The sequence below is a fragment of the Erithacus rubecula genome (assembly GCF_903797595.1).
Source record: "Erithacus rubecula genome assembly, chromosome: 3".
In the NCBI taxonomy this organism is placed as follows: domain Eukaryota; kingdom Metazoa; phylum Chordata; class Aves; order Passeriformes; family Muscicapidae; genus Erithacus; species Erithacus rubecula.
Window position 1 is genome coordinate 4,100,243 of NC_136689.1, and position 14,369 is coordinate 4,114,611.

The 14,369-nt window shown below is 47.5% G+C and overlaps 1 protein-coding gene across 6 annotated transcripts in view; it reads right to left on the reverse strand.

Annotated features, from left to right (window-relative positions):
* The window catches only part of LOC306799984 (mitogen-activated protein kinase kinase kinase 3-like), a 159,702-nt gene that overhangs the window by 26,345 nt on the left and 118,988 nt on the right, over nucleotides 1-14,369 (reverse strand). For 4 of the 6 annotated variants that reach the window (XM_079301693.1, XM_079301697.1, XM_079301692.1 and 1 more), the window contains 2 exons: nucleotides 5,141-5,184; nucleotides 4,065-4,164 (listed from right to left, as the gene is read on the reverse strand). In XM_079301693.1, the coding sequence (XP_079157819.1) occupies nucleotides 4,065-4,164; nucleotides 5,141-5,184 (144 nt within the window). The remainder of the gene's footprint in view (nucleotides 1-4,064; nucleotides 4,165-5,140; nucleotides 5,185-14,369) is intronic. The other 2 variants (XM_079301696.1, XM_079301695.1) reach the window with 1 other exon arrangement.

Sequence of the window (14,369 nt, forward strand, 5' to 3'; positions counted from 1 at the left end):
CCCTGGGCTAAGATTAAAAGCACAACTTCTTGCCCCTCATTCCAGAAGATTCTGCTTAATCTTATATCAAACAGGCCTCAGCCTCTGCAGGTTGCCTGGGGCACTGAATCTGGCCAACACAGCACATGTTATTCTCATGCCTGTGCCAAAGTACACTGTAAATCTACTGACCAAATCCACAGCTCCCAGCAGGCTCTTACTGGTCTTACTGGGAGCCACAGCTTCCCAGAACTCCTGAAAAGTGGCTCAGCCCTCTGGGTGATCAGGGCTCTGCCACCAGCCACAGCAAAGCCACCTCAGAGCAGCTGCCACACCAGGTGGCACTCACAAGCCAGCTGGGACACCCTTTCTGATCCCAGGGTGGTACCAAGGGTTTGGCTGCTGGCCTGTGGGCACATACACCTCAGGCTGTGTGCTTGGCCTTATGGCCAAGAAGGCCAGGGGTGCCCTGGGATGAATCAGGAAGAGCATTTCCAGAAGGTCAGGGGAGGGATCCTGCCCCTCTGCCCAGCCCTGTGAGCACACCTGGAGTGCTGTGCCCAGCTCTGGGCTCCAGAGACACAGGGAGCTCCTGGAGCAGGGCCAGATGAGGATACAAGGGAGATTAAAGGAGCATCCCTCTCATGAGGAAAGGCTGAAGGAGCTGGAGCTGTTCAGGCTCAAGAGGAGATGCTGAGAGGGGACCTTATCCCTGGCTGTGCCTGTCTGCAGAGGGGGCTCAGCACAGTCTAAGCTCTGCTCCTTGAGGGGGGGAGGGCAGCAACAGGAGGAACAGAAAGGAACTGATCCTAGAATTTGCCCCTGGACATGGGGAAGAACTTCCCTGTGCAGTGATGAAGCCCTGAACTGATTGTCCAGAGAGGGCACAGAATCTCCCTCCCTGGGGATATTCCAGAAACATCCTGTGCCATGTGCTTCTCTCTCTTCCTGACCCTACTTAAGAAGGGAGGTTGGAGCAGATGACAAATTGTGGTGCCTTCCAGCCTGACCCATGCTGTGATCCTGTGATTTCCTCTCCTCCTTTATTCATATTGGAATGAACAACCTGTATTCCCCACAGATATCCAAGATAGTACTGAGTATATCTCCTAAAAGCAGTGCTGAGCCTGGTCCCCTAAGCAGTAGAGGTAGAGAGGTTCTCTTGGGGCACTGCTTAACCCTCTTGAAGTTCTGCTTCAAGCAGACAAGGCTCCTCCTCTATATTCACCCAGACAGACACAGCTGCTCTCCGCTGTTTCACCACCAAGCAGAATTTGACTCTGAACTCCAAGCTCAGCCCTACTGCTCACCCATTCCTGCAGTGAGCTCCTCACAAGTGTTCAGAGCAATCCCCCAGCTGCTGCCCTGAACAGAACGTTCTGTAGGTCACCCCATCACTCCAACATCAGGACATGAACATGTTTGCATGCCTCCTTCAGAGAGCCAAAAACATCAGCGAGAATTTGCCCTCTTGTAAAAGGAACTGGAGCCAGTATTTAGCTTGGCTTTACCTGTTACCCACATCTGGAAAGAAAATTCTGCTCCATTTGGCTTCCAAATTGTGGCACATATAGATATCAGGAACAGGTATCTGCTAGGCATGAAACTCAAAGCAGACTTGTGCAAAACCATGGAAGTAATTGTCAGGGTGGATTTCCAGAAACCAAGTTTATTTGGTCTAAAGACTGAGTAGCTGTGATTAACAGCAAAGTTAACCTACACAGAAGTTGCACAAACAGAGCTTATTAGATATTTTCTTGCTTTTAAATACCATCCTCCCCTGGGGCCTGATATTTTAGTGGGGGACTTGATGCTCTCTCCCCTGCAGGTTGAGAAAGTGAGGACAAAGGCTGAGGCTTCAACTACAGCAGCACTGTCAGACCTCACTCTGTAAGACACCACAGAGAGCCAAAGAATTGTAGGAAACAGGGTTGGGGAAAAATCTGAGAGGTCAATTAGTTCATCTTCCTGCCCAACACAGGACCAACTGGGCATCAACAACTCTCAACAAATGTTTGTTAAATACGCTTTTATCTCCTCCCTCCCCCCAGTAATGGGGCCTCCACCATTTCCCCAGGCTTTAACTCTCCCTAAGCTCCCAAAATGATACTGAGGGGCAGCCTTGGAGGAGACAACAGGAGGTTCAGTGAACATGTGCCCAAGGTCACATCACAAGCTGGTGTCTGTGCTGCTCCCTGGCCAGGCCAGGCTTTGCTGTCCCACTCCTCAGAAAGAGGAGCCCAGCCTAGAACTAACACAGACATGGCCCGTGGGGGACACCCATGGCCAGGCCCTGCTCTTATCTACAGCAGCCCCAGCTTGCTGATTCTGATTCCATGGTCCCACCAGGATGTGATTCATGTGTGCCCCTGCTCCACCCAGCTGGCATGCTCATCTCACTGATCCTGGCTTCAGGACTCCTCCCCCACCAGGACAGGGACTGCCACTCACTGAGATTCTGCAGGAGTGGCTGACCTCAGTGTAAATTTGGTCTACAAAGTGCCAACAGCAGAGATGTCTGGTGGCTGCAAGGAATTACTGCACAGCTCCCCTGGAAATATTGAACTGCAATGAGTCTGTGGTCATGTTCTCCCTGAAACTTGCAGTCGTGACACCCAAAACCCCAACCCAGGAGCCAGATGCTGGGGTGTCACCTCATGGACATGTAGGCTATGTCCCCAAAAATCCCTCATCTGTTTACAGTGTTTCTACAACAACAACCTTGAGTTAGTACTCCTCAGGCATCTTCCCAGAGCTGTGGGTTCTCACGAGGTGGAATTTTTATGTATGGGAAAACAAAGCACTGGAAGTCATCCCCAGCCCTAAGAATTCAGGAGTACCCACAGGCCTGCTCATGGCCCTGCTATGTGCTGTGCACATGCCCAGAGACAGTCTCTAACATGGGATAAAATGCATTATTTAAGCTTCTGTTTGCTGTTGTTGGAAAGAAATCCTCTTCCAGTGGGAAGAAACCTGGAATGAAATGAGTCATTCCTGGAGAATTCAATGGCAGGCTTTTCCCAGAGGGCTGTCAAAGAAAATGTCCAAGATTAGAAACCTGACTGCATTCAAAGTCAAAACCCAGTGGACACTTTGGTATCATGGGGTACCTATTATAAAAGAATAGGAACTTTTGTTATAGAGCAAATCTTTATTGAAACAGAAGGGAGAAAATAATAAATGGGGGGGGGGGAAAAAAAAGAAAGTTCCTCAGGATCTCTCTTTCTATTCATACTTTAATCAAAGGCTGCAGGTCATCTACAATTAATACTTGAACAAGACAGCTGTCAGGGCAGATCCAAAAAGATCTGTGTTTAAAAGCCCACCTCTTTTCCATTTGGCCCTCTCCTTCTCCCCAAAGCCAAACCCACCAAGAGTCCAGTGGCTCCAGATGCCTCACAGGAAAGCACTGAGCACATCAAAACAGCTGCCAAGGATTTCGCCTTCTGCTAACAGCTCTAGCAGGACCCTCCTTTCACACTCAGTGCTGGATTCAAAGAGAAAGTGGGAAAAACACAGAGGCCTGTGTGATGAATGATGGAGGAGAAAGATCTTCAAGCCTTAAAATGCAAGGATTGCAGAGGGAGGGTTTCTTGGCTGCTTTCATGTGGCCACAGGAGCTGCTGCAGGAACGTTCAGCCATGCACATTTCACTGCAGACCCAGCCACAAGAATGTGCTGGGGGGGTTTGGGTGAGACAAAGTCAGGGCTAGATAAAAGAACACTGTGTGAGCAGCACTGTCCCTCCTGCTCTGCACTTGATGCTCCTGCAATTGCCTTCACATCCCTGATTGAGTGAAGGGGATATTTTGTTCTGGAGAAAAGACAATGTTACTGTGTAACGGGCCTTACTTGAAATAATTTTGACAAAGGAAAATCCCAGCTTGGAATCTGAGAATCCATCTGAGCTGTGTGCAGACAACAGCTCTTGTGCACTGAACTAGCTGGGAACCACAAAACAAGGTTATTTTTCTTCACTTCCAAGTAAAACAGAAAATCAGGGCCTTCAGAACAAGCCAGTGCTCAAATCTGAAGTTGGCACCAGGCATGCCAAAGCTGCCCCTGAGCAGTAAGGAGAAGAGTACCTCATTGTTCACAGAGACCAAGTCCATCGTCTGTCCAAAAGCATCCGTGACCTTCTGCACCACCTCCTTGAATTTGACTGGCCTTGGAAACTGGATAATCCTGTACACACAAACAAATCCAACAACAGTCTCAGTTTAGTTGAAGCATACTGGGATTTGACTGACAGTACAAAATAAAGGACTTGTATTCTATCACAAAGCATAAAGACTGTTCCTTGCTCTTGCACTCACAGCGGATCCTCTGCTGTGCCAAGAGGGGTCCTGATTACCCTGCAAGAATATCTACCAAAAATCTTTGTGCAGCTCCTCTCCCTAATGTGAGGTCAGGTGGAAAAAGAGTCCAGCAGCTCTCCACTGAAGAAAACCCACATCAGCAATGGTCAGTGATTAACCATCTCTCTTTTCAGCAAGAGGCTCTGAATGGGAAGGAGGGCTGAAGTGGGGAGGATGCAGTTTGACATCCTGTGACTCCCCTGTACCACCACATGCAGCACCTCTGTAGGTATTTACAGCAGGTACAGTCTAACCCTAAAACAACACTACTTAAATTTTCTTTGGCTTTAACATGCACCTTGGACCATCATCCTGTGTCCTGCCCTGTCACAGTCACCAGGCAGAGGTGATTCCATGAAAATGTCAAGCAGGGAAGGGCGGACAAGCTTTAACTCCCAGCCCTATTTTTATGGGAGCCATGCCCAAAATCTGGTTATCTTAAGTAAGTGTCATGGACTGCTAATCAAAGGACATATTTCTGTAGAGTTCCAGCTCTACTGTGGTTCAGCAGGGCTTAAGAATTAACAAGAGAAAAGAATCCAAGCATGCACCCAACATCCCAGGTAAAAGAGGCATTTCATGACTTCCAGCTTGGAACCATTTTGCCTGTATGCAAATCCCAGGAGCTTCTTGTGGCAAATGGGATGATCAGGCAGGGCTCTTGCATGGAAAAGTGCAGCTGATTTTGGGGGAATGAATCCTGCTGTGAGCTCAGCAGCAGCTGGCTGAAGTCAGCCAGACATTTTCAGGTGGAAAAAAGGTAATTTCTCCCCATATTCACAGGGACTGGACTAGGTACCTACCTTTTCTCTCCTTCATATTCAAACTTGATCCTGACACTTCGCTGCTGAAAGAAAAAGCAAAGAGTGGTGAGGTCCCAAACTGCATCTGGACTGACTCAAAGACCCAAAGCTGACAGGAGTTCTCAGGGAGACTCTCCTAACTCTGTAAGGCATCTGGTTTATTTAGGCCAAGCTGCCTGGTAGAATCACAGCCTTTGGGGACACTCCACATTGTTGAGGAATGTGCTTGGCAAAAAGTAATTTCTCCTGTAAACAAGAAAACACTCATCTAAATAACTGTTAGTTTTAATAAAATGCATTCATAAGGTGGTAAACAGTCCTGAACTCACTCAGGATCAAGGCACTATTATCAAAGAGGTCAATATGGTAAGTATCTGATGCCTGCCCACCTTCAGTGCTTCCCAGGGTTTTACCCCTGTACTTTTTGGTTGGAACCTCAGAAAACAAAGCTCAGAGGATTCTTACTAGAACACAAGAATACTTGGGGTGAATAATTAAGAAGCAAAAGCAAGCATTCTCTAATGGAAGTGGGGAGAGTCTGAAATTTTTAAGCCAACAGTGCCAGGATGGTTGAAGACTGGCTGCTATTTTGTAGAGACCTACAAAATGTAAAGTGTATCAGGCCCAATGCACAGTAAATGCCCACCCTGAGCTGACCCATTGCTCACCTCAAGAGAAACCACAAAATTTGCCCAAAGAAGAGCCAGTGGACTCACAAACACACTGGGCACACAGATGTCCAGGGACCAGTAAAAACCACTTCTCCCATCCTCTATTTGTGCATATTTAGCAGCAATCAAGACCACAAGGAGCTTTTTCATTCCTTCAGCTCCTCAGACCAAGCCTGAGCCAAGCATCCCTTAGATCATTCCAGGACTTTCCGACGGTCTCCAACACAGATCAAAACCCTCTTTACTTCCCAGACCAGGTCTAGTCAGTCCACTTAACCAACATTTCCCCCCCACAGTGCCCACCAGCCTCCTCCAACAGCTCTCTTGCCATGCAGAGAGAAGTGCTGGCCACCTCCCTGCGAGGTGTAGCCCCAGGGAGGGCTCGGTCCTGCTCTCCCAGGGATAACTTCCAGCTGGGAGGGTGACAGCCCTTCCTGAGCAAAGCACTTATCTCTGGGCCTGGGCTGCCAGCATGTGAAGGCACACTTTCCATCCTCTCAGAGGGAAAGCAGAGCTGCCCTGGAACGGCTTTGTTTCTAACAAGGAAAGCGAGCTGGACCAGCGCCCTCCGGTTTGTTTTTAAACTGACAGCTCCTCGAGCTCTGCAAACACCCACTGAAATTCAGGAACTCAAGGCTGGAGGCAATTCTGTTGAAAAGCTTTAGTAGATTCAGGGTAAATGTGCTGGATCACCCAAAACTCATCCTTATTATCTCTGCTCATAGCATTTTCTGTGTTTCCAGAAGGGCTGGGAAGAACCAGTGCTGGAACAGTCACCAACAGGGCACTCCAGGCTGGGCTAAACAGGCACTTACATCACCTCAGTGGCTAAAGCCAGTCCTGCAGACCCACAAAGTTTGGACAGTCTCCAGGTTCATTTCCAGAACCAGGCCTACCTTGTAAAAATAGCAGATAAATTCTAAACCAGTCCAAAATTCAAAAGGAGAAAAGATGACCATAACCAATCGCATGCTGAAGGTTCAAATCAGTCTGGAAAGACAGGCAAATATAGGTGGGATTGCCACCTTGATTTACCTGTGCTGGAAAAAAAAAAAGAAAAAAAAATACAGGCTCTTCCATGCCAATTTTTATTTGCACATGCCTCTCTGAACAGGTCTGGCTGGTTCATCCCTCCTGGATGCTGGCAAAAAATTAGAGTCGGTAAACTCACACTGGCCAACACCACAAAACCCTTCTCTAAAAAGGAAAAAAAAAAAAAAAAAAAAAAAATCAAGGCAAAGAACTTTCGAGGTTTCTCCTAACAAAAGAGCAGGACATGGAAGGGGAAGAGCTCACACAGCTCTGGCCTCACTGCAGGAAACCTTTCAAAACACAGGTTTCACTTTCAGCACAGCCCTGAACATTGCACTGAGCTGGGATGTAGCACACGCTGCCTGGCTGTGCTGAGCAGCACAGATTTCACAGACAAACAAGTTTTGAAAAACAGCTTATGGCTGGAAAATGTCAGAACACTCGTCTAAAGCTCCAGAGAGAGAAGAAAATGAAAAAAAAATGAGCCACGACCCTGCTGCATCCTTTTCTTCTACATCAACAACAAGGCTGATGTGCCATGGCCCGGTGCCAGCAGAAGGACGCCAGCTGCCCCACACTGCTCTGCTTCTGAGCACAGCTACAAACACATGGGCTGCAACAGGGAAATGAAAACCCACTTCATTTCTTAATTAGATAACATTTTTCTTCAATATAAAACACACTAACCTCTTGCGTCCCTCAAAGAAACCAAGACCTTTAGCTTGCAAGCATTTGGAAGAGGGATAAAACCATATTTATCAGTCTGAGAAGTTGATTACTGTCTAATTTTTCAGGCTTCCCTTGCCTTGCTCATGTTTTTGACCCACAGCTCAAGCTGAATTCATCACTGCTATCAGCAACAAATACTTTTTTCCTTTTATAAAGAGAAAAAAAAAAAAAAAAAAGAGTGGGCAGTGCCCAAAGTCCTAGGAAATCTCAGGGGATGCAAAGCACTTCCTAAATGCTGGAGCAGGCTGTGATTTTTTACACCCATGGAAGTCTGGTTTGCAGCAACTGGTTTAAGATTACACAGGGAGCCTGGGGCACTGCCAAGTGCTGGAGCAGAACCTCCTGTGAGTCTGCACCCAGCATCTCAAATGAACAGCCAGGGGAATGCAGGACCAGCACCTTCTGCACCAGGAACTCAACACAGATGCAAATGGTGAGGGGGAACAGGGGTGGGTGGTGGAGGCTGCTGGGTCCTACTCGTGCAGTTTTGTGAGGAATGTGACTCCTTGCACAATCCAGGTTGGAATATTCACTGTCCCTGCCATCAGGTGTCACATGAGATCAAGGGCAGCCCTGTTCTCCTTCAATCAAGGGGTCCTTGAGGAGAACAACCTGAGCCATCCAAAGGCTTGTGTTAAATATAGTGCAGGAAAGGGGTAAGGACAGTCACAGGTACCAGCCTTAAACCCTGAATTCTAGCAGAGCATTTAAACAATATTTTCATCAGCACTGTGAGAGTTCAAACAGATAATGGAGCAAGCAAAGGAAACTGAGGCACAAAGGCAGGAGAAGTTTTGGTGAAGGGTATGAAGAAAAAAACCCAGCCTGGGGAGGAGAAGGCTCCATGGAGACCTTATTGCAACATTTCAAAATATAAAAGGGGCTTTAAAGGAAGGGACTGGAGGAAGGCAATAGTTTTCAACAGCAAGAGGCTAGATTGAGGTTAGATATAAGGAGGAAATTTTCTCCCATTGGGTTGATGAGCCACTGGAACAGGTTGCCCAAAAACTGTGGATACCCCAACACCTGCAAGTGCTCGAGGCTGGGTTGGATTGAGCAACCTGGTCTAGGGAGAGATGCCCCAAAGCAGAGAGCCTGGCCTTTAAAACCCAGCCAGACCTGTCTGTGATGCACTCCCTGAAGCAGCAGAGGGGCAGAAAAACACAGCAGGTGTGTGTCTGCTCAGAGACACATCCCAGGGACAGTTTTCTCTGTGTTTCTGTGGGCACAGAGCGGCCCAGGCCCAGCTGGTGCCTGCAGGCCTGTGGTGACACAAACAGCACAGTGACAGCCTGCAGGAAATACCACAGCATTCCCTGCTCCAAAATACCCCACAGTGATACCACAGCATTCCCTGCTTCTGAGAGGATTCCTGCTCCAAAACACCCCACAGTGATACCACAGCACTCCCTGCTTCTGAGGGGATTCCTGCTCCAAAATACCCCATAATACCACAGCATTCCCTGCTCCTGAGGGGATTCCTGCTCCAAAACACCCCACAATAATGCCACAGCCATTCCCTGCTTCTGAGAGGATTCCTGCTCCAAAATACCCCATAATGCCACAGCATTCCCTGCTCCTGAGAGGGTTCCTGCTCCAAAATACCCCATAATAATGCCACAGCCATCCTGCTCCAAAATACTCCATAATAATGTCACAGCCATTCCCTGCTCCTGAGAGGGTTCCTGCTCCAAAATACCCCACAATAATGCCACAGCCATTCCCTGCTTCTGACAGGATTCCTGCTCCAAAATACCCCACAGCATTTCCTCCAGCCCTGCACACACACAGGATTACAATCCTTCTTGCCATATTGCTCCGAGAGGAAAAAGCAAAGCCACCACTGTGGCCACAAAGCCATGGCCATGTTTCCAGGCTTTCCTTGAGGGATTTTTGGCTCTTTCCTCAGAACTTCTGATTTCACAGAGAAAAAGAGCACAACTGCCAAGATTCAGAGAGGGAATCTGGGGAGAAAAGGGGCAACTGCTTTTGCCTCTTGGCTGGGGAACACGTACCCCAGCAGGCTTGGCCAAGCTCAGCACTCAGAGCTGGAGCAACAGCCTTGTGTGCTGGTTTAGATTAAGGAAAATGTTGAAAAAAAAAACGGAAAAACTGTTTCCAAGTGAGGTGAATCATGATTTTGTACAGAGATCCCTGAAGAGCTGACTGCTGTTTGTAATAAATGCACACACGGAGAGCAGGAAAACAAGCAGTTAGTCCTAAAATGGAAGTGGCTCTGGAGGATCAGAAGATGCTGAGCACCCTCACTCACTGCTGAGCAGCCAGGGGGTTGCTCAGATTGGGGTACAGGTCCAAGCTGAGCCTGTGCAGAAGGCTGTCTAATGGCAGAGCCAGCAGAGGAGCAGCCCTGTACCTCCATGCCTGTGTGTCACTGAAACAACTAAAACTACCACTCTAGAAAATCCCAGACTAGCACAAATTCAAGGATTCCCCCCATCATGTCCTCTCCTCCTCCTAAACTCAGCTTGCCATCAGAAAGAGTGCTCTGCACAGACCCCACTTCTGTGGCTTGATTTAGATCTGCTCCTATCCAATCTAACCAGGGGACAGCTTTGTCCATACTGAGACATCACAAGATTGGGGACTTCAGAGCATTTCTTCCACCCAAATCCACAGCTGCCTCACAAACCAACTGGGACAAAGCCTCTGACTTCAGCATTAACCATTCTGTGGTCAAGAAAGGCAGAAAAAAATCATCACAAGGGGCCTCCTATTCCCAAAGGTGCTGCTCATTCCTTGCTCACATCCACCTACAGGACCCCAGGCTCTTATTTTGCCTCAGCTTCCCCCCAGGTAATACAGGGGCAATGCAATACACCCACTTTTGCATGCCACAGGGTGATCAGAGGGACTTTTTTCACTTCTCTCGCTTTCTACTCACTGGATTAGGAAACAATGAGAAAAACCCCGTGGAGCCACGCAGGCATGAGTGCTCAAGTTACTCCCTTTGTACAAAGTCACCGAGCAGTGGGATTCCTCCTCAACTCCTGGCTCTGGCTGAGAGCATTCAGCACCACAGGGCCAGGCTGAGGGGACTCCTCCACCTCCCCAAGGTGCAGGTTGTTTGCATCAGCCCTGCTGGTTCCTTACACACCAGACAGCTGGAGCGCAGCCCCAGACCACAGGAGGAGATGACTAATCCACGTCATTGGGAATTATCTGCACAGAACCCCCACGCACACTGGCTTGTTCAGCAATCAGACAGAAAGGAGTTGCTTTGGCATTGCCCCCTTCTCATTTCAGGGGCAGAAGGAACAATACACCCCAGTCCTCCTGGATCTTGGCAGCTTTTTTTCCCCCCTCTGAAAGCAAGTCCAGCAGCTCAGAGGACAGTGGAAAGACGATGTTCAGAAAGTTCACTGCTGCCTGCTTCAGACATTTGTTTCAGACTGCAGCAGAAATCACAGGCTTCAAAACATTTATCTAAAATCACCCACCTGGCAGAGAGTAGTTTTTTTCCCAGCTGGATTTCTCACTGGTATCACCCACTTCACACCAAAGTCACCTCCACACACAAACATGGGAGAGCCTCTTAAATCCTTGGGACTCTGCTGCCTTGGCCATCTCCAAACCAAGCCTTTCCCAGCCACTGATGCTCTTCCTTGGCCCCTTATTTCTGCTCCCCAGGTGGGGGAAGCCCTGCAGATCCCCTCATAGAGACTCCCATCTTCCCCCATCCACATAATATCACCCAAATGCACCACAGATGATAAAACCAAACTCCTTTTTTAGGCTCCTCAAAGACCCACAGAGAGCCCTAGAAAATGAGCTGCATTTTATTGGAGTTATGAGCAAGTCTTGCATCCAGCTTGCCAAAGAGAAGAGTCCAGAGGTAATTTGCAAAAAGGACAACTTTTGGGACATTCTGACATATGATGTACACAGAGAAACATTTCCTACAAATATTTAATTGCCGTGGGAGAACTTGCCATGGTGATTAAGGTGGCAGAGGAACTGCTGGCTGCCACTGGCTGTGACACAGGGCCACTGACAAGAAGCTTCACACTGCCAGTTGCCAAGTGCTATTTATAGAAGTGAATGGATGTGCACATAGATACAAAATAAATGCTAATTCAATTGCTCTTCTCCCTCCATCCTTTTGTCCAGGATTTCCTAATTATTCAGGGTTTCCCTTCTTACTCCACTCATCTTTTTCATTAATGAACATTTCATTCTCCTGTTTCTTTCTCCCCCTCTTCAGAAACATTTCTATGAGTAAACTCCCTTATTCAGCCCAAGAAATAGCCTGAAAGGACTCCTTCCAGGATGCACAAGGAATAACACAGGGATGAAAGGAGTAACAGAGGAATTCCAGTGCAGAAGCTGCACTAGTAGTGTCAGAACAATCCCTCTATTCCCAAAGAATGGCTCCACCTTTAACCCACATGAGGAAGGAAAAGATGCCTATCCCTGTAATTGCCAGAAGGCAGAGAGGCAGGACAATGTAGTGGCTGCCACACCTGACCAGGACTCAGGAGATTCCAGCTCAGCCATCACATCTGCTGCCAGCTGCCTGGGCAATTCAAGGGAGGAAAACCATCCACACTGTTCTAATTTCCAGCATGTTCTGCAATGAGGCATTGCTCATGCAGAAACACAGCCTTCACCCTAAACTCATTTGTCAGGAAAGAAAACTAAGAAAAGAAAAATTTTAATGGAATTTGTCAAAAGGATGTTAATTTCTTAAGATGAACTGAAGCAAAACTATTGATATTTTGGGAAAGAAATATTTTGGAGCATGCACCACCACAAGCTGTTTTCTTGTGTGGCCCAGGCCTACCAGGAATACAATCTGGCAGGATTCAAATTTTAACTTGTGTCAAGAGAGCACTAAGGAAGCCCTCCAGGAGACAGGAATGAGATAGCACTTGGGTTGTGTTTCTCTGTGTACCAAAAAACTGCTGCAAGCCACAGGGAACTGGCTAGTTAGCCAACACATTCTTGTTGTGAACTCTTTCAGTGGAAATTTGGAACACCAACTAAAGGATTCCCAAGCCTCAGAAATAACATTTTTCCACAAAAAAGAAATATTATTTCATTAATTTACTAACTGAACTCCCAAACCCAAGCAGTTCAATGTGAGCGGGTTGCTGCAGGGTCTCATGAGAAACACCAACAATGAGATGACCAAGAGGACATTTTATCACCAAATTACCCCTGTGCCTCATTCCCCCTCCAAGAAAGGAAACTGTGCAGGGCATCCTTCAGCCCAACCAGCCAAACTAATCACAGGAAAAAATAAACAACAAAAAGGGAAAACCAGGAACCAAAGGAAGAACAAACCACAGGCACAACAACAGCATTTCCAAATCAATCTCTCCCACACACCAATTTCTGTCCTACAAAACAACCCTAAAAGTGACCCAAACAAGGTGATCAAACTGAGTTACAACCATGAACCAAATCCCCACTAATTCCACCTTCTCTGGCCACTCCCCTCCTCCCAAATTCACCTCCTGCTGTGCTGCAGGCCAGACATGTTCCAGCCAGCCCAATTCAGTGAGGCAACAACTCAACATCCTCCATTTCCTCCATCTCCTGGGGCCTGCTGGTCTGAACCCTCAGCTCTGCATGTGTGAGCAGAGAGGGATCCTGAGCATCCTCATCTCCTCCATCACAGAGCTCTGAGCAACCCTGAGCATGCAGATGAGGATCCTATACTTCTAAAGAAAAAGAAAAATCATAAAGGATGAAGCGTTCTTCCAAGCATCAGTCCTCTAATAAGAGGGAAAGCTTGATTCCTATAATAAATATACCAAAATATATCATAAAAATGCAATAAAATTAAACACAACTCAAAGCCAACTGTTCTAAAGCTGACATCAGAGCACAGCATACCTCCACTGGTGATTTCTAAATGAAGATGCAGAGTGGACAGGCTGTGGGTGTGAATTTGATTGCAAGATGCCAACTTTATGCAGATAAGAACTCAATAAAAACTATGATTTTCCTTATTTTACAGCTAATTATCTGGTTTACTGTGCACATGCTGCATTAACAGCCCAGGTCTCAAAAACAACAGCAGGGATCTTCCCCTACTGTGCAAAACAAATGTTTTTAGAAGAGCCTGAAAAGCTTTGCCACCCTGAAAGCGACCCAAGTCAGCTCCACACAGTCCCCACCCATCACCATGCACAAGACATTGCCCTTGCAGCCACCCAAAGCTTTGCTGGGTTTTCAGCTTTGCCTGCAGCTGCAGGGAGCCAGCCCTGAGCTCCTCTGGTCAGCTCTGTAAACATCTTGGACTTGTTTCAGCCTGAGCTGAAGACAAGCAGTGATTCAGCTGGGGCAGCTGCCGCCAGGACACGCTCTGAACGGAGACGTGCGCACGTGTTTTCGTCTGCATGAGGCTGGCAAGTCCAGAGGGACTTGGGAAGGGATTTGTCCTCCCTGCACCCAGACTTCATTGCTTGTAGCACAAGTGCAACTAAAGAGTGCATGATGATAGTAAATGACAATTTGTTTTCCCCCTTGATAGGCATCCAGCAGTTGCAGAGTTGACTGCAAGCTCGTTCTAAACCACAGAACTAGAGGTGGAATTCCAAGTGGATTTGCTGCCATGCTTCCAGCAGCTTCCCAGTTGTCCTAATCTTCTTCCCTTGCTATTTTGACAACTGAATTCTTTCTTCACAACTTTCATCTTAGCATAGTATTTGTTCCATACACAAACATGTGATTAAATCCACTTCAGCTATTTTATCAATGTCAGCAAATAATTTCTGACATTGCTCAAGGGACAATGTTTTTTGCTCACCAAAACAACTCTGAATGGCCAA